This window comes from Mytilus californianus, unplaced genomic scaffold, assembly GCF_021869535.1.
Source record: "Mytilus californianus isolate M0D057914Y unplaced genomic scaffold, xbMytCali1.0.p SCAF_6, whole genome shotgun sequence".
Taxonomy (NCBI): Eukaryota; Metazoa; Mollusca; class Bivalvia; order Mytilida; family Mytilidae; genus Mytilus; species Mytilus californianus.
Window position 1 is genome coordinate 26434692 of NW_026262712.1, and position 26384 is coordinate 26461075.

The window sequence follows — 26384 nt, forward strand, 5'->3', positions numbered from 1 at the left end:
GCAGGTAGTTACAAAAGGCTAATGTTACATAGGAATAAAAGTATGACCTGAAGGCAATGATGGTACAGATAATTTTTGGTTTAACCTGCAGGCACCTATGCTAGGATATAGAACATAAAAAAGCGGTGAAACCTACATGCACCTATAATAAACCTGCAAGCACTATAAAAGGATACAGTACACAAATCAGTGGTGTGACTTACATGCACCCATGATTGGATATAGTACATACAAAAGACTGTGTGACCTACAGGCACTTATGATAACTGGCAGTCATCTATGATGGAATATGATAAAAAAAGCTGTATGACCAACAGGAACCTATGATAGGCTATAGTGCAGATAAAAAGTCGTGTGACCTACAGGAACCTATGATAGGCTATAGTGCAGATAAAAAGTCGTGTGATCTACAGGAACCTATGATAGGCTATAGTGCAGATAAAAAGACGTGTGACCTACAGGAACCTATGATAACTGGCAGTGATCTATGATGGAATATGATAGAAAAAGCTGTGTGACCTACATGCACCTATGATAGGTTATGGTATAAATAAATAGCAGTGTGAACTGCAGGCTACTATGAAAGGCTTAGGTACACATATATGGTGATGTAACCTGTAGGCACTTATGATTGGCTATGCATGGTGCAGATCTATAGTGAAGTGACCTACAAGCACCTATTATAGACCCATGATTGGCTCTGGCGCAGATCTGTGGTTATGTGACCTGAAGGCACATATGTTAGGCTACCGTATAGCGGGTTATTTTCGCGGGTGTAAAATTTCGCGATTTTCATTGAATAAGGTATATGAAATATTTTTGCGGGTATTATTTTAGCGGATTCAAAACTTTTATCAATACAATTGCATGTACACTTTTAAATAGGCGGAATTTATTTTGGCGATTTTGTTCTATCCGCGAAAATAAGTGAAAATTTACACCCCGCGAAAATAACCCGCTATACGGTATGGTACAGATAAAATGTTGTATGGCCTGCAGGCACCTATGAATGGCTATATGCAGTCTATGGTGGTTTGACCTGCATGCAACTATGATAGACTATGGTACAGATCTAAAGAAATGTGACTTGCAGGCACCTAAGAAAGACTATAAACAGATAGATATCAGTATGAACTGCAGGCATCTATGATAGTCTATGGTACACATAAAAAGTTGTATGACCTGCAGTCACCTATAGACTATGGTACAGATGAAACGCTATGGGATCTGCCAACACCTATGATAGCATTTTGTGCAGATATATGTGATGTGACCAGCAGGCACCTATGATAGGATAAGATACAGTTAAATAGCAGTGTGACCTACAGGAACCTATGATAGGCTATAGTGCACATAAAAAGTCGTGTGACCTACAGGAACCTATGATAGACTATAGGGCAGATAAAAAGTCGTGTGACCTACAGGAACCTATGATAGGCTATAGTGCAGATAAACAGTCGTGTGACCTACAGGAACCTATGATAGGCTATAGTGCAGATAAAAAGTCGTGTGACCTACAGGAACCTATGATAGGCTTTAGTGCAAATAAAAATTCGTGTGACCTACAGGAACCTTTGATAGGCTATGGTGCAACTAAAAAGTCGTATGACCTACTGGAAACTATGATAGGCAATAGTGCAGATAAAAAGTCGTGTGACTTACAGGAACCTATGATAGGCTATAGTGCAGATAAAAAGTTGTATGACCCACAGGAACCTATGATAGTCTATAGTGCAGATGAACAGTCGTATGACCTACAGGAACCTATGATAGGCTAAAGTGCAGATAAATTGTCGTGTGACCTACAGGAACCTATGATAGGCTATAGTGCAGATAAAAAGTCGTGTGACCTACAGGAACCTATGATAGGCTATAGTGCAGATAAAAAGTCGTGTGACCTACAGGAACCTATGATAGCCTATAGTGCAGATAAAAAAGTCGTGTGACCTATAGGAACCTATGATAGGCAATAGTGCAAATAAAAAGTCGTGTGACATACAGGAACCTATGATAGGCTTTAGTTCACATAAAAAGTCGTATGACCTACAGGAACCTATGATAGGCTATAGTGCAGATGAACAGTCGTATGACCTACAGGAACCTATGATAGGCTATAGTGCAGATCTGTAGTGAAGAGACCGACAGGCACCTATTATAGACTATGGTGCAGATCTATGGTGATGTGACCTGCATGTACCTATTATAGTCTTTGGTACAGATAAATAAGCAACGTGACATGCAGTCACCCATGCTAGACTATAGTGAAGATTTATGGTGTTGTGACCTTCAGGCACCTCTGATGGGCTAAGGTACAGTTAAAAAGCTGTAAAACCTGCAGACACCCATTATAGGCTTTGCTCAATGGTGATGTGACCTTCATGCATTTATGGTACTAATGCATAACAGTTTGACCCTCAGGCTCCTGTGATAGGCGAGTACTCTCAGATCTGTACTTAGTGTATTTTTGTTATTCGCATTAACAAGTAACCATCAACGTCCACTTTGTGTTTTGTAAGATGTTTTTCTATTTCTATTTATTTGATGTGACCTGCCTTTTTCAACTGTTTTTATAGTTTGTTATTATGTTCTACTGTTACACCACGATACCATGTTATGAGAGGGTTGGCGCCTTCAAGTAGTTTAACCCCGCCACATTCTGTAAGTGCCTGTCCCAATTCAGGAACCGGGAATTCAGTGGTTGTCATTTGTCAGTTGCAAGAAGGAAAGGTAACTTCTAATTTACATTCTGCAGAGGATATGCCTAAAGAAGTATAGACTATATTATTTTCATACTTTGAACGACAATATTATTTTATATCTCTACCTGTGTGACGTTTACATTCTGACGTCAAACGCGCGATTCTACGTTAGAGTCAGTGTTAATCTGGCCATTCGCTCCTAGTACTTAAGATCTTTCAATCGTTAATTGGTGGATTTGACATACTTAAATAACATTCAAATATAAGGGAGCAATGAATGAGGTTGTTAAATTTGATGTGTGCCTTTTTGTGCTTCTTTGTTAAATGTTTGTTTGTTTTTATTGTGATTAAGATACTTGTGCATTTGTGGTACTTGTACATTCTGTCATTATTGTTTATGATACAATTATCTTGTATTATTGTCATTCATTTTTGCTAATGTGCTTTGTCTATATATGCCTTTTTATGTTTCTTTGTTACATATATGACGTAGCTCTGTACTTATACATCCCGTCATCCTGTTATTGTACTATGGTAAATTTGTGTATTCTTGTCTTTAATTTATGCTAATGTGATCGGTCTATATGCCATTTTGTGCTTCTTTGTTACATATTTGTTTGTTTTTTTCAGTGATTAAGATTTTAACACAATGTTGACTGCTGTATTTTTGACATTTTTACCTATTATGTCTGTTTGTTTTGTTTACGCATCGTTGGCAACATAATGGAATTATATGTGACTGTCATACAAGTGAGAGGTTTAGCTAGCTATAAAACCAGGTTCAATCCACCATTTTCTACGTAAGAAAATGTCTGTACCAAGTCAGGAATATGACAGTTGTTATCCATTCGTTTGATATGTTTGAGCATTTGATTTGGCAATTTGATTAGGGACTTTCCGTTTTTGGAATTTTCCTCGGAGTTCAGTATTTTTGTGATTTTACTTTTTGTTGCTGTGTTTCATATTTGTTTTTCGTTTATTATTTTGTACTTATATTAGGCCGTCTATTGTGGAGAGTTGTCTCATTGGCAATCATACCACATCTTCCTTTTATATATATGGTGCAAATCTAAAGTGATGTGCCCTGCAGGCAGCTACCATACAGATATATAAATCAAAGTGTGACATGCAGGCATATATAATAGGCTATGGTACAGATAATAAGCAGTCTGACCTGCAGACTCAAATGATAAGCTATGTTACAGGTCTTAAGTGATGTGATCTGCAGGCACCTATTGTCCAGATACATTTTTGGTGAGACCTGCAGGCACATTTGATACAGATAAAATATGGTGTGACCTGCAGGCACCTATAAAATTGTATATGATCATACGCGTAGATATATGCAGCACTACTTTTTTTATAAGTGCCACATCAGTCAAATCATGTAATTACTGTCTAGTAAACTTATGCCTTAGTACTTCAAAGTCTGACAAAGATGTATAGCTAGTAATATACATACATCCTTGGTCCCTTGCTGTTACCCAGAATAATGTTGATTTTCATCTTTATTTAAAGATGCATATACAATATTATTTTGAAACAATACACTTGCTATCTTGAGTTCTAATTCCATCAACAACTGCCAGTCCATACTTAACCAATGCAATATGACAATTTATTGCCTTTCTTGTTTTCAGCATACTGTAGGTGCCCTTTTTGTTAATTTTCCATACACTGTAGGTGCCCTTTTTATAAATTTTTGCGCGCTCTAGATGCTCTTTTTCAATTAAGTTACCATGTCCTTTTTGTGTGATAGGGGAAACACTAAATTACTACTACTAACCACAGCGTACATGTACATTTTTTAACTGGCCCCTTCCACTATTTCAACCAAGAATGATAACTTTATATGAAATGCTATAGTTTGTGAGACTTTATTTCTATAAGATGTGTGTATTTATTACATTTATAGTTATAAACCAAATCATGTGTGAATTAACCCTTACAACATTTGAGGAAATTTTCTTATACCCGTTCCTATTATGTACAAAAATATGAGAAATGTATGCAATTTATATGACTATTTTCCTTATTTTCAACACATATTTTAAATTGTGACTATCTATAGTTCCGTAACTTTCTATCTGTATAGACCAATGATCAACAAGTGCATATATTTTTGTGGAATAAAAAAAATTATCAGCAATATAATAACTGTGCGAACACAATTTTTACTAAAGTATTATTGTCTTTGGCCTAATAATCACAAACTAGTGTATATACTACAAGCGTCCAGTAAATCTCTTACTATCAAATTATGTAATTATGTAAAAGCTGCATGGAATATTCGATCTAATAAAGTCTCATTATTTTATATGTCGTTGTATTATACTATTGTTCTCTGCTGTCTATTCATGTTTTATATTATGTATTATATGTTGTTAATTTTGCCATAGCATGTCTATGCTTTTGCAATAAAGATTCATTCATTCATTCAACACACTCTCTTTAGAACTGTTAGTTAATGTTAATGTTCAGTTGCAAATACTTCATGCATGTTGAGGACAAAATCGGAGAAATATAGTAACTGGTAAAACTATTCAGGCATCTCCATCTAAAATAGAACAACATGGAATGCTAACTATACTTAAACAAAAACAAAAACACTTATATACGATTTTCAAAGATTTTTTTGTTTTGTTTAATTACAGAATGAACCTTTGTTGCACATGTGTTACAGTACTACTTAAGTCTGTCTGTCTGTCTATTTGTCTGTCTGTCAATGAACTCCTATTTGGATAGCAGCTCGACAGAGAAGAATGCAAACGTATGATTGCGTTTGTAATCTGTTGGACTCATATTTCCAAATTGCCCTTACTTTCAATTACGAGCTGGTTGTATACTTAGCCTCAACACCTTGTGATGTTTGAATTTGCTTCTGATTTTTTCACAGATTAAGTTTTGGTTTAGATTGTGTCACAGTATAACAACCGGGTTGAGTACAGGTTCCCATGATGAGTTTAAACTGGTTTTATTAGACAAATATCCTATAGGATAAACCATATCCTGTAGGAAATGCTTTTATTTGTCCTAAGGGATTTGTTTAGTCCTAAGGGAGAAAATATATCCTGTAGGATATCTTTATTCTCCTAAGGGATTATAAATCCCGTAGGATTTTAACATTCTGTATGATATTAAAAATATCCTATGGGAAAAAATAATATCCTACAGGATTTTGTCACTTTTGTGGATTGTTTTACCTATCCCCAGAGGTACATTATTGCCAAATTTGATGATTCTACCTTAAATAAAAGTGTATTTCCAATTTGCACTCATGAGAAGTGCAAATTAATCCAAGAACATGTTCCAGGCTTTCAAATATTCGGCTTTTGGTGTTCCTGCTAAATTAAATCCAGAAAATCACTTTTCATTTTTTATTAGAATACTTTTTTTTTATAAAATCTGCTACGTTTTAATTTTTGACATTAGTCTGTGAACTAGCAGACGACTATAATTTTTTCATCGCATTCTAAACATGTTGATTTTGCAATATAATATACATTTTATTTCCTCTTATTTTCTTTACCGGTGATTGCTCTATTATTACAATTTTTATTTGGCAAGTATAGCATGTCAATCCATGAATACAAACATGTAGATTCGCTCTCCTTAATTGAATGTGCATTTTAATGAGTTATTCGGAAAGCTAGTAATGGCATCAATTATTTTTAGTATAAATATAAAATCATCGTCTGTCAACAGCAGTTCTATACTAATGGATAGGATATCTTTTGACAGTCTTAAAATGGTGCTGTTAATGGCTTTCCCAAAGTGTGCATAAATTCATGTTGTACAAAAATATTGAAAGAAAAGACAAATTATCACAACGTTTCCTAAATTTAATGCCCGAACAAGTGTTTTTATTGATGAGGCTTTTGTTGTACGTCATTAGGAGATATGCGCTTTATGCTTTTTTTCCATAGTGAATGGATCGGAATGTTTTTTTTTAATAACTCATTGGCTAATTGGCGTTTCAAATGCAAGCACGTGGAACGCGATATATACTTCAACCATTTCACAATTTCAATGCTATCAATCAGCTATTTCAATTATCGCAATCGATTGGTTGTGGACGTTTTTTTGAAGAAGAAAATAGGAAAAAAAGAGGTAAACGATATCAAGGAAACATCACAAGTCAAAACAGAAAAAAACAACAGACAACACCATAACCGACAAGAAAACGACAAAAGACAATCGACAGTCCACATAATGTCGCACAAAGACTGAACAACAAGAACAACACTTATAACTGAGGGTGAACTTCTTCTCCGACAGATTGATAGATCCTGCTCTACTATTAGCACCCGTCGTGTTCCTCACTTCAAGTAGAAATTAGGTTTAAGTATCATTTACCGAATATTGTTACGTTTTGTTCATTATAGCACAATGGTGGTCACATACGCTAGATATTCATCGACATAATAGTGGTCACATACGCTAGATATTCATCGACATAATGGTGGTCACATACGCTAGATATTCATCGACATGATGGTGGTCACATACGCTAGATATTCATCGACAAAATGGTGGTCACATACGCTAGATATTCATCGACATATTGGTGGTCACACACGCTAGATATTCATCGACATAATAGTGGTCACATACGCTACATATTGATCGACATAATGGTGGCCACATACGCAAGATATTCATCGACATGCTGGTAGTCAAATACGCTAGATACTCATCGACATAATGGTGGTCACATACGCTAGATATTCATCGACATAATGGTGGTCACAACAACATGGCTATAAAGGGTTGGTAATATCAAGACAATATCCTTATAACAGAGATTACAGAAAAAAAAATGATAGTATTCAAATAATGTTTATCTAATACCAAGTCGGACTACGGTACACAAATTATCATGTGACTTTGAAAACAATCATCACAGAAGAAGAAGTATACTTAACAACAAAATTATTTTCATTTACCTGTGTATAATATGACGCAGGTTTCTTCAAAAGTGATGATTTTCTATAAATTGTTTGAAATTTCACAGTGATATCATACTTTAACTTTGTTTAAACCTGTTTATTTACTTTTGACTTTAATTATTTATCCCTTGTAATTTTTTATTAACTGTGTATTTGCATTCAGGTGTCACAGGTCAAATTTATTCGTTCATTGTGTGTTAATTTACGTTTTTTGATTGAGTTAAGCCTTCCAATTGATACTTTATAGTGTGTTTTTCTATGTTGTGATGTTATACTATTGAATCAGAAAAGGGAGAAGGTTTGGTACCATTAAAACGTTTAATCCCGCTGCAAATGTTTGCACCTGTCCTAAGTCAGGAATCTGATTACAGTAATTGTCGTCTGTTTATGTAGTTCATACGTGTTTCTCGTTTTTATATAGATTATACCGTTGGTTTTTCCGTTTGAATGGTTTTACACTAGTCATTTTTTGGGGCCCTTTATAGCTTGCTGTTCGGTGTGAGCCAATGCTCCGTGTTGAAGGCCGTACCTTGACCTATAATGGTTTAATTTTATAAATTGTAACTTGGATGGAGAGTTGTCTCATTGGCACTCATACCTCAACTTCTTATATCTATCAACAAGTACATTGGATTAATATTTTCTATCAATAACTTTGTGCATAAACTCAACATTTAATGACGGTAGACATTGTTTATGTTGATTGGTTATGTCTTTGTGAATATTGCATTATTATGGGCTTTCATGGTTGTCAAAGTGTTTTATATCACTGGATGTAAGCTCCTTTTGGAGGTTTCGGTACTTCTTCAGGGTCAAGGCCGTTTTGCTTCATCTCGATGGCAATTTCAAATAAATAATCATAACACTCGCACCTGAAATTAATAAAAAATATAATAATAAATTTATTAAAGAGAAACGAAAAAGGGCATGCTTGAATTGTTGTACATTTGTCATTTTGGGGCCTTTTATAGTTGACTATGCGGTATGGGCTGTGCTCATTGTTGAAGGCCGTACGGTAACCAATAGTTGTTAATTTCTGTGTCATTTTGGTCTCTTGTGGAGAGTTGTCTCATCGGCAATCATACCACATTTTCTTTTTATATGTATTATTTTCTGAAAGAAAAGAAAGGCAACTAAGACAAAAAATCAGAACAGGATACTGTGAATTCATTTATTTTCGTGGGTACCAATTTTCGTGGATTAACCCCCCTCCCCTTTTTTTCAAAATGGCTGGATCTTTGCCTGAGATTAAGGTTATATAATGGTAACCATTTTGTAACAAGTGTCTTGTTATTTTTGATATTATCATGATTATGCAACAAAAACAACCTTCATCTTTTAATGTATTGTTGTAATAAACTTATTCTGGAATAATCGGACGGACAATTTCATATATCAAGACGTGTGGTCTAAAAGAATTGTATATAACAAAATATAGACTAGTCAGAAAAATGGCTGCTATTCCGAACTTTCCATTACAAAACTCGGAAACCAATTAGTTTTTATATTAAGTTTTTCTCAGGTTCCTACAGATAATCATGACATAGAAAAACAAAATCCTTTAACCTGTATATTGACTATTGAGCTGGTAAAAGAAAAATATGTATAAAACATTGTCAGTCCGAAAAAAAATAATCTAAAATAAATTTTGTGTAGTACCAACTTAACAATCTTCATGAACAGAGACATTATATTCTAAAATTGACAAAGCTAAAAAAAAAAAACCAATCAATTGACTTCTACAATAAGTAAATGGTTCAATACTATGTCCAACTAAGTAAGACATCGCGTGACTTCGATGACGCAGCAATCCGCCATCTATAGTAAATTTGTCACATAGAAAATAGGCCTTTCAATAAACTTTTCCCGTTCATCCGACTCGTTTTCTAACTTTTGCAGCTCTTTCCTTTTGTCTTCGAAAATAAATCTTTCTTAAAATGTTGACCCTGGTAGTTAAAATTTAGATGAAATTACGTCCCTGATCATTGTTAATATTCCTATTTTTCTCCACGGCCCGTTGACTGTATTGTAAAACTAACAAACCTTAGACTTCTTATTCATCAATTTCACAAATTCCTTCAAAAAATGTTTAACTTTTCAGCTATGTTGTAATATCTGAAACATACGTCTAGCGCAGCACCCTGTTTTTAACAATTCGTTGGCAAATTACGTCCCTTATCGATTAAAAATCATGAATTTTTCGACGATGTCGGGATTTTTCAAAATGGCGGCTGTGCCATTTTTCGTGTTCATACTTCAGATAAATTTGCCTTTCTCATTATTTATTTGGCATATATCTGAAGGTTAAAATTGAGAATGGAAATGGGGAATGTGTCAAAGAGACAACAACTCGACCATAGAACAGACAACAGCAGAAGGTCACCAACAGGTCTTCAATGCAGCGAGAAATTCCCGCACCCGGAGGCGTCCTTCAGCTGGCCCCTAAACAAATATATTTACTAGTTCAGTGATAATGAACGCCATACTAAACTCCAAATTGTACACAAGAAACTAAAATTAAAAATAATACAAGACTAACAAAGGCTAGAGGCTCCTGACTTGGGACAGGCGCAAAAATGCGGCGGGGTTAAACATGTTTATGAGATCTCAACCCTCCCCCTATACCTCTAGCCATTGTAGAAAAGTAAACGCATATCAATACGCACATTAAAATTCAGTTCAAGAGAAGTCCGAGTCTGATGTCAGAATATGTAACCAAAGAAAATAAACAAAATGACAATAATACATAAATAACAACAGAATACTAGCAGTTAACTGACATGCTAGCTCCAGACTTCAATTAAACTGATTGAAAGATTATGTCTTCATCATATGAATATCAGGCACAATCCTTCCCGTTAGGGGTTTAGTATCATACCATCATAACATATATGAGAAGAACATAACCCGTGTCATGCCAACAACTGGTTTTTAAATAAATGTGTTTAGTGCCGATGCAAAGACCCTATAAGTGAATCAATATTAACGCCAAAATATGCAATCTTTAATTTTGCATGTTTTGTTCATGATTATTATATATAAAGTAGTTTTTTTCGATGCAAAAAAAAAAAATTTTTTAACAGTCCATTCATATTATAACATCTGCATTAAAATATAGAAAGGCACAGACTTATACCTGCATGTGTGTATGTATGTCTCTGAGAAAGGTAAAACAACAGGTTAGCCTCACAAGTTGCAGACAGGTAGATGCAGTCTACGTTACACAATTATTCAGATATTACACAGGAAACGTATGCCAAACCAAATTACTAATATTTGTTATTATCATCCCGTGTACAAAGTTATTTCCAGAGTTTTAAAGTAATATACGACATATTTTGCCCCCCCGGGAAAGTCAACCGAATATCAAATTCTATCACAACACTGGATGAAATATCAGAACATGACAATGAAAAAAAATATTAAATATTTATATTTTCAGCTTCCTAATGTTTTAACATAGTTATTTTTTTTATAAATTATATATCTATTGTAAAATACATCGATATTTTTATTTTCTGTTTGTAAAATTTGTCTTTTGATAAAAAGATTAAGCCTAAACTCAATGCAAATGATTTTTGATTTTTTTTTTTTTTTATAATTTTATTTGACAAAGTTTTTACCGAAATTTGACCTAGTGTAGAAATAAAGTGCACATAATTAAATGTAAGAACTTATCGACCCTTTACCAGCCGATTAGTACCGACAGAGTTAACGATCCATAGTGTGACTTGTATAGCTGCGTATAGTGAGTTTTACTGATCTGATATTCTATTGAATTTCACGGATTCGTACGGCGCCAAAATGGTATACTAATATGTTATGTCTTTGCTTTTCGGTTGCTGTCTTTGTTTGTATGTATCAAAATTGATTACGAAGCCTGATCGAAGCCTTTTTCAAAACATACATAGTCTTGGCTTTCTCCCATGTTGGTCCCCAAACATAAACTCCATGACGGCGAACAAGTACAGCACAGGATTCTGGATAATCTTCCATTGCCAAGGCCATTCTTTTCTGTAAAATATAAAAAGCTAAAAATGTGCAAGTAAATGTTTTTATGGAAATTACGTCAATCTATACGTGTCTTCATGCACCCTTAAGGTACAGCTTTGGTTGCCTTATATGGTAGACTCACGGTAGCATGCTCGAATGGAGGGTGTCGTAGATTAGATACTCAATCGGGTCAATTCATCAATTTGAAAATAGGAAGTTGCTTCTCCTCCACTAGCACGCGGTATTTAGATGAAGTAGCAAAGACTTGTAGGCTTGAAGACAAAATATAGAACCTGTTAGCATGACAGAAAGGAGAAGAAAGTAGACAATACCTTGTGAACTAGCTAGCACATTAAAAATATGACTCATCGTGTTGGTCTGGTAGGATTCGTTATTTTATCAAAAATTACATTATCGTTATGAAATGCATATGGTATTTGCCACTGGACGTTTAAACCAATCCCTTCATTATTCATTTCTATAGACAGAACGAGATTTTTATTTTAGATATTTGTTGGAAATTTTAAGTTGAAAGTGGAAATATTGAACTAAACATAAAATAATCTAATCTATCAGTTCAGGATTTAAAAAGAAAAACATTCGTCATGTTGTGGCTTTGTATACCTTGCTATGCGGTATTGATTTTCCTCGTTGTTGACGACCGTATGGTGATCTACCAGTACTGTTGCGAACATCTTTGTCATTCTGGTCTTTGATGAATAGTAGTATTGCCAATCATATTACATATGCTTATTTCATATTCACTCTTCATAAAGACGCAAATGTTAAGGTGGTTACAAGGAGATAACTCTGTAAAAATCAGCTGAACGTTTTAATTACGTTCTATTGTTATATTAAGCTTCTCAATGATAAAAATTAGTGTTTGTCAAACTGCTATTTATCGAATGATTTTTTCCGATAAATTGTGTGGTTCAAGTTTTTTGAAATTTTTATATTTTTGTCAAAGGGTGAAAGTCAAAATTTTATGAAAATTAAACGAGCCAAATCAATTTTAGTCAAGGTGTTTAATACCACCTTAAACTATATAAGTTATCTTCATAACCGAGTCAGTTCAATAATAAAAATGACTTTATTTGTAACCAGACGAACAGCAGTACAAAACATAACATAGAAAAACTAAAGAATGAGCAACACGAACCCCACAAAACAATTGGTGGGTGATATTAGGTGCTCCGGAAGGGTAATCAGATCCTTCTTCACATTTGGCGCCCGTCGTGTATCTCATGGAAGTACAAATTTGATGTAAATCGGCGGACTTGTATGTCAGATAATGCATGCACAGCTGGAGACGTACACTCATTGTGTCAATTCACCCGGGTTAGCTTCGTTTCTAGTTCTATCGATTCCATGCAATTTTGTTTTACTTGGTTTGTTAATTATATGTTTGAATTGGACTTCAGAGTTTGAAAATCGGTTTACAATTAATTTACCTTTAGATCTTTTTCTTCTGGTGTATTTTCAACAATAGGCACGACCAATTCATCATCATATTTGTAGTTACCGCCTGAAAACAAATCAAATTAAACGAAAATTAAAACACTATAACTACGTAACAACAACAAAATCAGAACAAGCTTGACTTTAGGATAAAGATTTATGTGATCTGTTTATTTATATGTTAGCAAAGCACAAGGTCGTGCGTTTCTCGGACTGTTTATGACGTGCTTACACTAACTCCGTTGGATGTGTAATGATTGATACTTTAGTCTGAGAGTACATGATTTATTTATTAGATGTAATAATTGGCTTTGAACTAGCGTTCTCTAACTGCAAGTACTCTTATTTCGGTGCTTTGTTTCTATTGTTTTTATGTTGTTTGTTTTGTGCCTCGTACCGATCTTTTGAGTTAAGCCAATTTCAACTGATTTTTATAGTTTGTTCTAATGTTGTTCTGTTACACCACTGTCCCAGGTTAAGGGAGGGTTGAGCGCGCCCACAAACATTTTAACCCTGCCACTGGCCTGTTCTGATTTCAGTGATTGTCGTTGGTTCATGTCTGTCATATTTGTTTTTCGTGAATTGTTTTGTTATAAGTTAGGCCGTTGGTTTTTTTTTCGTTTGAATAGGTTAACACTTTTCATGTCGGGGCCTTTTACGGTTGACTATAATTGCTTATTACTCCTCATTTGACCTCTTTTGGATAGTTGTCTCATTGTAAATAATACCACATCTCATTATCTTTATATTGACGCATTAGAATGTAGAAATATTACTTAATTCAGGTAAGGAAGCTACCATTTGATTTTTATGGGGGCTAGGATGAAAAATGTTGTCCTGCATTTTTTTTTAGGTGTAATCTCTGTCCTGCCTTTTTATTTTTCACTCTATTTGGTCCTGCCTTTTTTTTTTTATTAGTATATCCTGACTTTTTTTTAAATAAATTGTCATCCTGCCTTTTTTTTTTCCAAGTTGCTCATCCTGCCGTTTTTTCACTCAAAACTCCTGTCCTGCCTTTTTTTAAATTTGATCCTAGCCCCTCCCCCTATCCCCAATACAAATCAAATGGTAGCTCCGTTAATGTTTCATTGACTTGCATTTATGATTGATTGCCGTTTGTTTGTTCGTCATCATGCGACAGATTTTGATGATATTGAAGACGAAAACCAATTTTACAATTAAGGAATTTTGTAAGCTTTGGAAGGTTGGTTGAATCAGATGTTAGCCAGGAAAACTTAACGGTTATGACAATAGTTTCACATTAGTTTGGATAATAAAAAGAACTTTAAAATATTAAATGAGTATTTATAGAGGTTTCTTTGTATATATAACTTAAGTTAAGTAAATTAAGCTATTTCCCAATATTCCTAGGAGTACTGAATTCTGAAAAAAAAAAATACGCCAGTCAAATTTGTTTTTCGTAAATTGATTTTTTAATTTTAGGAGGTCAGTTTTCTCTTTTGAATTGTTTCACATGTTTCATGTTTGGGCCTTTTATGGTTGATTATACGGTATGGGTTTTTCTCATTGTTGAAATTTAAGGCCGTGTGGTGGCATATACTTGCTTATACAATGTATCAACTAGATAGGTGTCTCATTGGCAATCATGCCACATCTCCTTATTTTGATAATCAGTGATGGCGTATGCGATGTTAAAACGTTGGTTCGTAAAACAGATAGCACGAGTCCGTAAGATAGATGATAACTTATTTAAGTGCGTACTTTCGGTTACAGACAATTACATTGTTGTATTAATAACAAACCTGAGTTATGCTTTTGTATTCCTTTGATCATTTCTTGATGAGTTATTCTAAATTCTGTCCCAGGATACAAAAGTGTTGCCATGACAGCATGCTTAAAATGCGTATGTATTACAGCACCGGCCTCTTTATAAAAAAATTATTCTGCCGTTAGAAAAATATTCAACAGCAGTCTTTTATAGCTATTACATTTGCATGTAATAATTGTACCTTATAGTTATGTTAAATTTTATTTATGTTCTCTTTAGCTATGTACAAAATGTAACTGTAGTTTTATGAGAAATAAACTCATTCCTTCGTAGCTGCTATAATGGATGAAATTTCACTTAAATATTTCAACTTCAGGACACTGCTTACCTCTCATGGTAAAGGCATTCATGAACAATGGAGTACATTGACTTTTTCGTAATTTTTTGGACGGTGGCGGATGGCTGATATCTTCGCCATGTATTGTCTGAACAAATAAATCTTCCGGCTGAAAAGAAAATTAATTGAACCAAATAAGACAATAACAGTACAATTGGATCAACAGCTCTGGAATAGGAATTTTATAAAATCACCGAAATAAGTTCTAGGAGTTTTGTAAAAAAGGGGGGGGGGGGGGTAGGGGTGGTCACGGACATTTTTTTTTTTTCATTTAAAAATGCATTGAAATTAACGAAATCGCAGTTATTTTATATGAGTTAATATAAAGGGGAAATTAAAATGTTTTCTTATTAAGGAAGCATTATGCGATAGAGTTTGTTTTAAAAAGATTTTTCCTGAAATTTAAAAAAAAAACAATTAATGACACTAAATGTTATGATGTTTTAAGTTTTATATTTCAAGCTTTAGATGTTTGGGTTGTTTATTAAATGATAGTTGGTAAAATATTTTTAAACAAAAAAAAAAGTATTTTTTGCAATATGCTCAGAAGGGGAGCTCAGAAAAAGACATCTGATCTACCTTAAATATACTTATTTCATAGACAATACCTGCATTTATCAAAATTTACTTTTTCGTTTGATTTTGATCTAAAGAGGGGAGAAAAAATAGAAAATGTTAGGTATTACCAAAGCAACTGAGGCATGACAAAATGGTCAAGGTGACCTAATTTGGCCTCGTTGGTTACTTATCAATTGAAAGGTCCAATACGAAATTTTTTTGTCAATATAATCTGTTGTCTTTTTATTTTTTTCTTTTAACTATTTTTTTGTGGATAGAAACGACTTTTTATAAGCAGTATATGTACGACTAAACTAGTTTGATTTTCTTGTTACTTTTTTACTGATCAAACATGAAAAATCTACGATGCTAATACTTGACTTGTTTACAGAGTTTGAGTCAGAATAATGTGTTCGGATGAGGTGACATGTCTTCCTGTGGGCTTTTACCATGTGAAATAGCACGTTATTATTCCGACTCGGCGTGTCGGTCTTGCACGAACAGGGCTCATACTTACATCACATTATGATATTCTCGTCCTGATATGCATGTAATACTTGCCACTGGAATATATTGCTTCTGACTCTTTGGCTAGAGGTATAGGGGGAGGGTTGAAATCACACAAAACATGTTTAACCCGCCGCATTTTTGCGCCAGTAAAAGTAAGGAACCTCTGGCCGTTTTTAATCTTGTATGTTTTTTATTTTTATTTTGGTTCATTTATATAAGTTTGACGTCCATTTTCGCTGAACTAGTATACTAATTTATTTGGGGGCGAACTGAAGCCCGCCTCCGGGTGCGGGATTTTCTCGCTGTGTTGAAGACCCATTGGTGACCATGGGCTGTTTTCTCCTCTTTGGTCGTTGTTGTTGTCCCTTTCCTTTCTGAATTCTATCTTCGAATTTTTTTTTCTTCTCTTACGAGGTAATTCATATTACAATTTGAGTTTGATCAGTTATTTCTAACGTTCGATTTATTAAATAGGACAAATTAACCTCAAAATGTTCAGTGTAACTGGCGTAAGGCTTTTTTTCTTTCTTTTTTTTTCAATAAATTATTCAATCAAAACGGGTGTTTTTTTACAAATTCTCTGAAATAAATCAAAATTTCTGTAAAAAATTCTAAATTATTTCATTGATTTCGTAAAATCCATAGTCAAAATCATGGATTTTACAAAATCACTATAATCAGTTTAACGGTTTAACAAAACAACTGAAATTTTAGAGATACAAAATTCCCAATTTTCCAACTTCACTGTAGCATACATAAGTCAACTTGTAGCGTGGCCTTACATTTTCGGTAGGATTGTTGCTTATGTCGTAATAATGACGACAAGTCGTAGAGTTCATTAAGGGTCTATTTGGAAGGTATTTTTGTTCTCATAAAACACAAGCAATTTGAAGGTATAAACCGAGATGTGAAAACGAATCATTACGCCATGTGAACATCAGATTCTGAAAAATACTATTTGAAATTCATGTTCATACTATTTTTTTCAAAGGCCGTTTTGGCCCTAGCATGTGTTTTCCTATTTCTAACTTTTACTCCAAATGATTGTCTATCGTCGATGGTTTTGAAAATCATAAAGACCATAAAATAAGTATAATACTACCTGAGCCAATGGAAGTTAGACAATTATTTAGTAAACGTGTGCTAAATGATCATGTAAAATTGAGAATGGAAATGGGGAATGTGTCAAAGAGACAACAACCCAACCAAAGAGCAGAAAACAGCACAAGACCACCAATGGGTCTTCAACACAGTCAGAAAATCCCGCACCCGGAGGCGGGCTTCAGCTTGCCCCTAAACAAAAATGTGTACTAGTTCAGCGAAAATGGACGTCACACTAAACTCCGAAACATATAAAATGTGCCTGTCCCAAGTCAGAGAACGCATCCTTGTTCATTTTTGTCATGCACTTTTTACATTTTTGATTTGTTTTGTCGTTAGTTGGAAAATGTATTATACACGGCAGATCTTTGATAATCGGTCAACCTCATTCCTTAGTTTTTATATACAGCTTGACATTTGTATAAACACCTATCGTTGATAATCGCCCGGTGACCTGTATATGTCATCAGGATTCTTGTCTCGTTAGTCGTTGTCTGTCTCATTTTTTATTCAAATTTTCTAATAATTGCAAAAGTTTTGGACTCAAGACTGCTGTATTTAATTATACATATATTTACATGAATTCGTTCTTTTTGTACACCCGACGGAGCTATATATATTTCTTCACTGAAAATAAAATGAACAGTTTTGTACTTTTCGTAGAATGATAGAAACAATGTACATGATTATCTAGTTTATATTAATTCCATTCAAATAGATTGAGTGTTAGCTGCTTAACGACCAGTTGCAAATATTTCATGTATGTTCAGGACGGGAATAAACGAACAATGAATACACTACGTAGGTCTTGTTATAGGTGGCTGTCCGGGATGATGGTCGGAAAATTTATTTAACATTGCAACAGCCCACATACAGATCTCCATTCAAATCGGAATTGTTATTAGAGTAAAACTGCTGTAAAAGGGGAGCATTTTTCCTAGGCCAGGCTATGTTTGTTTCAAGATAATAAATGTATTGTTATTTAGTTTTTTTAGCAAACCATATAAAGTACGAACTTTTAATTGTTTCTTATAACCTCCATTTTCGAAGCAGTGTTTCAGAATTAAAAAAAAGAAACATGCATATCGATGCCATGCTCACGGGTAAGCAAATTTTATATTTCTACTACTAATTATACTTTCTAAGCCTAGAAATATACCAAGATGTCAGAAACCATCGTAAGGTACTAAACACCGTTTTATATAAAACTGATTTTCACTAAACTGGTATGGTATGATGCCTTACAACGGATTATGACGTATGAAACAATTTTCACATCATTTGAAAGTTTACATTCTTATTTAGCAATTACAACGTGCCCTCTTGTGGCATTAAAGTGTATACCTGTTTTAGAGGGAATCAACATTTGGTTGTTATGTATTATTGCTCGTGGCCAGTGTTTGTTGTTTCGTTTGTTTTTCTTGTGTACACGTATAAGCTGTCCGTTTTCGAAATCTGGTTTCATATAATTGTTTTTCGGTATATGTAAACAAAAGCTGTTGTGTTGTCATTTCTTAATAAAAGGATCTGCATCAGAAAAACTGTGAGACCTAAGTTCGATATACATAAATATACATACCCTTGTTTGATACTGACACCCCCGCCAGTACCAGTAACCCATCCTAAATGATAAAACTGGTTACACAATTCTGGTATGAGATTACGTGGGTGGTCCTGAAAAATAATAATAAACTATATTTTTCTTGATTGAAATTGACATGGTACAGTTTATCTATTTATTCACTATATTCCAAACTTGTATATAGTCTCTTATGACCTGAACAGTTGTACGTTTACAAAACGTGCATGATTTCTTCACTGTTGTGTAAATGCATACGACAAAACAACAGCGATAAAAAATTGTTTGCTCACATAATTTGGTTTAAACAATATTTTATTCAACACAGAATATCTTGTTACATAAGTTCATAATATATATGTAGGACTCTAAACTGCGATGGTACTCTAAAGTGCGATGGTCACGCTAAAGTACGATGGTCTACGCTAAAGTGCGATTGTGTCAGACGCTAAAGTGCGATGGTTGTTTGTTTTTTTAAGTGCGATCAGATATCACGCTAAAGTCCGATGGTGTAACGGGAATGTGGTTCAGGCAATGGTTTTCTTTTATTGCTGAGTTCCTGTTTCATTTTCGTTCATTGTTTTATTCATATATCAAGCCGTAGTCTTTCTCTTTTGAATTGTTTTACACTGGTCATTGTATAACCCTATATATAGCTTGTTATGCGGCATGGGCCAAGGCTTTACGTTGACGGCCGTATGATTATTAGTTGCATACATGCACGACATTTTGGGTTAGATGGATAGTTCATACTACATCTTCTTATTTTTATTTAAAGTACGATAGTTGTCCAAAAAGTGTAATGATTATATTGGAGTATAGTTAGTATATCCGGAATTTAGTGGAATATAAAAAAAAAGATGTGGTATGACTGCCAATGAGACAACTCTCCACAAGAGACCACATGACACATAAATTAACAACTATAGGTCACAGTACGGCCTTCAACAATGAGCAAAGCCCATACCGCACAGTCAGCTATAAAAGGCCCCGAAATGATAATGTAAAACAATTCAAACGAGAAAACTAACGGCCTAATTCATGTACAAAATAGGACTGAAAAACAAATATGTAACACACAAACAAACGACAACCACTGAATAACAGGCTCCTGACTTGGGACAGGCACATACATACAGAATGTGGCGTGGTTAAACATGTTAGCGGGATCCCAACCCTTCCCCGAACCTGGGACAGTGGTGTAACAGTACAACATAAGAACGAACTATAAAAATCAGTTGAAAGAGGCTTAACTCATTAGATGGATAAAAATACAAATACTACAAATACAAGTGGACGTGGCCGGGTACTTGTACATCCAAACAACAACAAAAAAACACTAAGTACAGATCTGAGAGTATTCGCAGTTACTGACAGTAACTGAAGTCGTTTTTGGTATATGTCATATTTGCTGTTGGTTTGTTGTTTTGTATTTAAATCAGGTTGCTATTTTTCTCGTTTGAATTGTTTTACACTTGTTGTTTTGATGCCCATTGTTCTTTATAGAATAGTATGCTGTGTAAGACAATGCTCCGCGTTAAAGGTCATACTTTAACCTAAAGTTGCATACATCAATAACATTAGGTCATGGATAGAGAGTTGTCGTATTGGAAATCATATAGTATGATGATATTTTTTCGTTAGGTTGCTGTCTAGTTGACTTATATTCATTATTTAACATAAATAACAAACCAAATTGTATTTTTTTTATAGAAATATTCAATTAGATAGTAAAAAAGAAGACTTGTTTTGCACTCCAGCTGTTTTGTTTAAACATCTTTTTACAATTTTACAAATTAAGTTAACCTCTTCCAGCAACGACCAAAACTGTTCCAGATTGTGATCATTTGTTTCTCTCTTCTTTCTTTTCTTTTGAAAAAAAAATCCTTAATCTGGACAAACACTCTCGTCATAATGCTGTCTAACGTTGCTAACGTTGATACCTTTGCGAAAAAACGCACTTTAGCGTGTTCAAATGAATAGCACAGACCATCGAACTTTAGCGTAGGCCATCGCACTTTAGCGTGACCATCGCGTTTTAGCGTCCCCATCGCACTTTAGAGTCCTAAATATGTATATATAGTTTAAGGATTCAGAAAACTGTCTTTAGTGTATTTTATACCGACGAAGCAAAAGCGGTAAATTGAAATTTTTTTTTTTTTTTTTTTTTTTTTTTAATAAAAAAATCAGTTTTCATTGTACGTGCTCAGAGCTCTGATACCTGCTTATTTAATTTCGCTTTCAATAAAATAAACCATACTATATCAGATACTATGTATAAACAAATAGGATCCTGAAACAAGTACTATTTTTTATCTTAGTTAGTTTCCAAAATGTTAACTTACATGTGGGTAATTTTTATCCTTATTCTTCATCGTTGTCCAGTTGTATTGTGTAATATATTCCCACAGGTTATCATGCTTCACCTGCGTGCTTACCGTTTTCTTTATTTCATCTAACTCGAGGTTATGTAACGTATTCATAAGTACATTGAGGTCAAAGTGTAATTTCAAACCTGATACATATCATTCACGTTTTGTCAATAAAATAATAAGAACAATAATGATAATAATAATTATACTTATGAAAACAAAAATAAGTTAGTAATAATAATAATGGTGATAATAGTAAGAAGAAAAAGAAGGATATCAGCACTAATACAATTGATAATAATAATAATAATAATAATAATAATAATAATAATAATAATAAGGATAATAATAATAATAATAATAATAATAATAATAATAATAATAATAATAATAATGATAATAATAATAATAATAATAATAATAATAATGGATATAAATTACGGTTGACAAAGTTCTCAGTCATATCTGCGACTTTTCCCTCTAAATGAAATGCATGTTTTTAAGCCGCAGCCGCGGAGGATTGATATGACTCATTATGTCTTTGCATTCAGTGGAAACAATGAGGAGGTAAGGGAGGCCGAGGCAGAGGAAAGCATGTGTTATCATTAGTTCTGCACTAAATCTCCAGATCTCAAATATTTAACAGTGATCATTTTTTTAAACTTTTATTTCTTAACGACCCATCTCGCACTCTCTTGGCAATCACCATAGTCAGCCGAAAATTCAATAATAAATGTGTTTTATCTTCTCTCAAAAAATAGGTACTTGTGAGAGGCATGTGTTTTACTTCTTCTGCCATTTATACTTTTAGTTAAAAAAAAATCTTTAAACAACCTCCGCCACAACCACTATCTGTAACTTATATGAAATATACCATTTGGCGATCATGTTACTTTTATCCGAGTATTTTATTTATTTTTTAAAATCATTGACTAAAGAAAACTCTTGTTCTGTGACCGGTATGATCATTCATAAACATTGTCCGATGTATTTAGAACTTTCATTTAGTAGAAGCACAACTGAACTACAACTTGCGACAACATTTATATTTAACCGTTTTGGGAAAAAAACCTGTAGTAAGTACAGTTGTTTTCCTTGGAGTTCAGTATTTTTGTTAATATAAATAAGAAGATGTGGTATGAGTGCCAATGAGACAACTATCCATCCAAGTTACAATGTGTAAAAAATAAACAATTATAGGTCACAGTATGGCATTCAACACGGAGCCTGTGCTCACACCGAACAGCAACCTATAAAGGGCCCCAAAATGACTAGTGTAAAACAATTCAAACAGAAAAACCAACGATCTAATCTATATAAAAAACGAGAAATGAGAAACACCTATGAACCACACCAACAAACGACAACCACTGAACAACAGGCTCCTATTGTTTCTTACTTTTCTGTTAACGTAAGTATCGGACGTCGAATCACTACAGTAATGTATATCTAATGTCGAAAGGAACATTACGACAGATTTAAACTGGATTATCTCTCCTTTAACAGAAGAAAAAAAGTAGATTTGCTCGCATTACATAAGATATTTATTAGTATAAAATCCAAACAATAGGATTTCTACAAAGTAACACAAATAAACAATCCACATTTACAATATATAATTCTTACAAATGAAAAAAAAAAGTATTTAAAAAATATATCTAAGTTTGTTTGTTTGTTTGTTTGTTTGTTTGTTTGTTTGTTTGTTTTTTTTTCTTGTTTTTTTTTCTTACTTTTCTTAAATGCTAGACAACATGTTTCTCAAATTAACATGAGACAGGAACCTGATGTTCAGTGGTTGTCGTTTGTTCATGTAGTTTATGAGTGTTTCTCGTTTCTCGTTTTTTATATAGATTAGACCGTGGGTTTTCCTGTTTGAATGGTTTTACACTAGTCTTTTTGGGGCCCTTTTTGGCTTGCTGTTCGGTGTGAGCCAAGGCTCCGGGTTGAAGGCCGTACTTTGACCTATAATGGTTTACTTTTACAAACTGTGACTTGGATGGAGAGTTGTCTCATTGGCACTCATACCACATCTTCTTATATCCATAAAAAATGATTATATTTAGAACAATAAAATGTTCCATTATACATTGAACCTGTATGTGAGATGGGTCAGATCTTTTACTGATACCAGTTATGTAAAAGTTATGGCGCAAATCCGAGCGTCTCTAGTAGTAGTAAGATGATTAAATCTGTTATGTATGCTTATATACCGGTAGTATGTAAGCTTTATTAGATGGGTTTGTACACTATAAAAGGTCATTATATACTGTCAAAGTGTCCACGGATATCAATTTACTATAATCATAGTATTACCTTCTACACAACTTGCCAAAGAAGTAAAGTTTATTAGTGCTTCGGTATTGACATATCTTTCTTAAATTTTCAGTTAAAATTAACAAAAAAGAAACTAAAGTTCCAGCTTACTACTGTTCTTTGTATGTCCCTTTTGGTTATACAGACTGAGAGGCGGATTTAGGAGGAGGAGACCCGGACCCCTTATGAAGCTACATATATGATTAATGCATAGACTTTTTACAAGTATAACTCCAAACGTTGGTTTGAAAAGGACTCCCTTTTTCAATTACCTGAAGGTATTCTTGTAGGTAAAAACTGAACTGAAGCATTTCAAACACACCAAATTAAAAACGTGTTATCTTAAGGAATTGGTTAAATTCTTTTTTAACTTCATATTTTTGTTCTCTCCACCTTATTCTAATTTTGGAGTTAATTGCTTGTGTTTATAAGAAGAAGACAAATATATTAATTAATTAAAACAGAAAAATAATAATGTCAGTTACGAAATCCATATAATTTGCACTTATCACAACATTGAGTTCATGGTAACCTGGGACAGAACGGGAATACACAGAACAGGATGATCTAAACAATCAATAGATGTGATATGAACATGTCAAATACTAGGTTTAAATGTACTCAGTTGACCCATATGATTTATCGTTTTTCTATTTTTAGCAAAAGTTTAAACAAATTTAAAACTAGGTTCAAATGTATCGTTAAAATTGCCGGATATAAGATAAATACGATAAGTTATTTTATTTCCAATAAAGGACCCCTTACGCGAAAATCAGTACAATGATTATTATTATACTAAACAATTACACAATAGGTAATACAAAACAATCCTGGCTCAAATATGGAATATAATATGAGTTAATAATATAGCCATATAAACCATAATGTTCAGTGTTCGTTGACCATGCACCAGAAGCAGCATCCTATTCATTATGAAATTAACTTAGGTGAGTAAAGTCCGCCTAGTGGTCGATGCATATGAACAAATATTATAAATAGTTATCCAAATGGAGTTGTAACCAAAGGGACAGTGGCGGATCCAGGGCCCCGGGGTTGGAACCCCCCTTTTTGTTTGACAACTATTGCTTTTGTAAATGGCATATGGTTGTGACCCCCTTTTGATATGACCAACATGCGTTGGAACCCCCCTCCCCCCCCGTTTTTAAAATGACCAGATACGCGCCTGGGGCATGTGCTAAAAGGACGCTCAAGCATATAAACATATATATGAATATTGAAGCATTTTACAATACATCTATACAAAAATTTGCAAAATGTATTATCTAGTCCTTCTCGTTGCTGATGCACACGGACAAGAATACTAAGCAGTTATCTGATGGCATTAGTCACAATAATGTTCTAGTGTAAAAATTATTTGGATTTAGATGCAGCCTCTAGCACAACTTGTCCCAATGCTCCGAGAAAAAACAAAATCACAAAATCAAAATAACAGACAATGGAACACATTATGGGGATGTTGTATTATTGTTTTATGAAAGCACACATTTCGTACATGATATCATTATTTTCATTAGTCATTAACCAAATAAACGGATCCTTGGTAGTCAACATATCAAAATAAGCACAATATATCCAAGCACACAGTAATAGTTTGATACTTCTATTATTATTTTGTTGGGTGCAATTAAGAAAAAAATGGCATTCATCTTCGACTTCAGAGCTTGAGCATCTGGGACAAGCTCTATCGTGTTGATGCATACCATGATATCTTCCCATTTGTTTCTCAAGAGTGTATGCTGACATACGCAACCTTGTCAAATTATTTTAATATCAACACTTTGGATTACAGATAAAAATATGTTCATAGACACAATTATTTTCAAAAAGTGCATAAGAGCAAAGTTTACTACCACCATGCACTTGTAATGTCTGTTCCCGTAAATATTATAAGATTGATTGAATTATGTGTTTAGCTTGCAGCGATAAACATGTCGCGTATATGCAGGACGAATTACAAGTTGGATAGATAAAATCCCTTTTGAGATTCTGTTCTAGAGCACCATTCGGTACATCAGAAGCAGGTAAGAAATGAAAAGATCACATATTAGCCTTTCAGAATCCGTTACAATTTTGAAAATAACTTCCCGATAAAGGTAGTTATAGATGCATTTTTCCCGAAAAGACTTGTGAGGGTTTTGGTGGAGGTTGGAGTTTTGCACCTGCTTTTGGTCTTAATTTTTTTCCTTCGAGTCTTTCTATATGGCTTCATATGTTTTTGGTAGAGGAAGGGGTTATATTTTGTTGTTTGGTGTTTACGTTTCATGTTTGGCTGCCTGAGTGTCGGTACATCGATTTGTTGCTTGAAGGAAAACTGGGATGGTTTTTTTTTCTGTTTGTATATTTTTAACGTTTAATATTCCTGGGCATTGCACAAGATCGTGTACAGTTTATTATGTTGTTGTATGTAATTTGCTATAATATACAGCCACCAGTATTAGAGTGTAAGACAACGTGATGTCTTAATGTAGCAGATTAAATATGGATATGTTTCTGTAATGTACAGCCACCGATATGAGAATGTAAAACAACACTATGTCTTAAAAACAGATTAAATATGGATTTGCTTCTATAATGTACAGCCACCGATATTAGAGTGTAAGACAACACTATGTCTTAAAAACAGATTAAATATGGATTTGCTTCTGTAATGTACAGCCACCGATATTAGAGTGTAAGACAACACGATGTCTTAAAAACAGATTAAA

At 33.9% G+C, this 26384-nt stretch overlaps 1 protein-coding gene across 1 annotated transcript; it reads right to left on the reverse strand.

The window, feature by feature from the left end:
- Positions 1-8301: 8301 nt before the first annotated feature.
- LOC127706334 (methylthioribulose-1-phosphate dehydratase-like) lies at positions 8302-21418 on the reverse strand. Its single transcript, XM_052210871.1, has 8 exons — positions 21319-21418; positions 18974-19068; positions 17973-18021; positions 15217-15334; positions 14863-14985; positions 13093-13166; positions 11556-11662; positions 8302-8520 (listed from the first exon to the last, which is right to left on the reverse strand). Exons 1-8 carry the CDS (start codon positions 21346-21348, stop codon positions 8415-8417), a joined length of 702 nt encoding a protein of 233 aa, XP_052066831.1. The 5' UTR covers positions 21349-21418; the 3' UTR covers positions 8302-8414.
- Positions 21419-26384: the final 4966 nt, after the last annotated feature.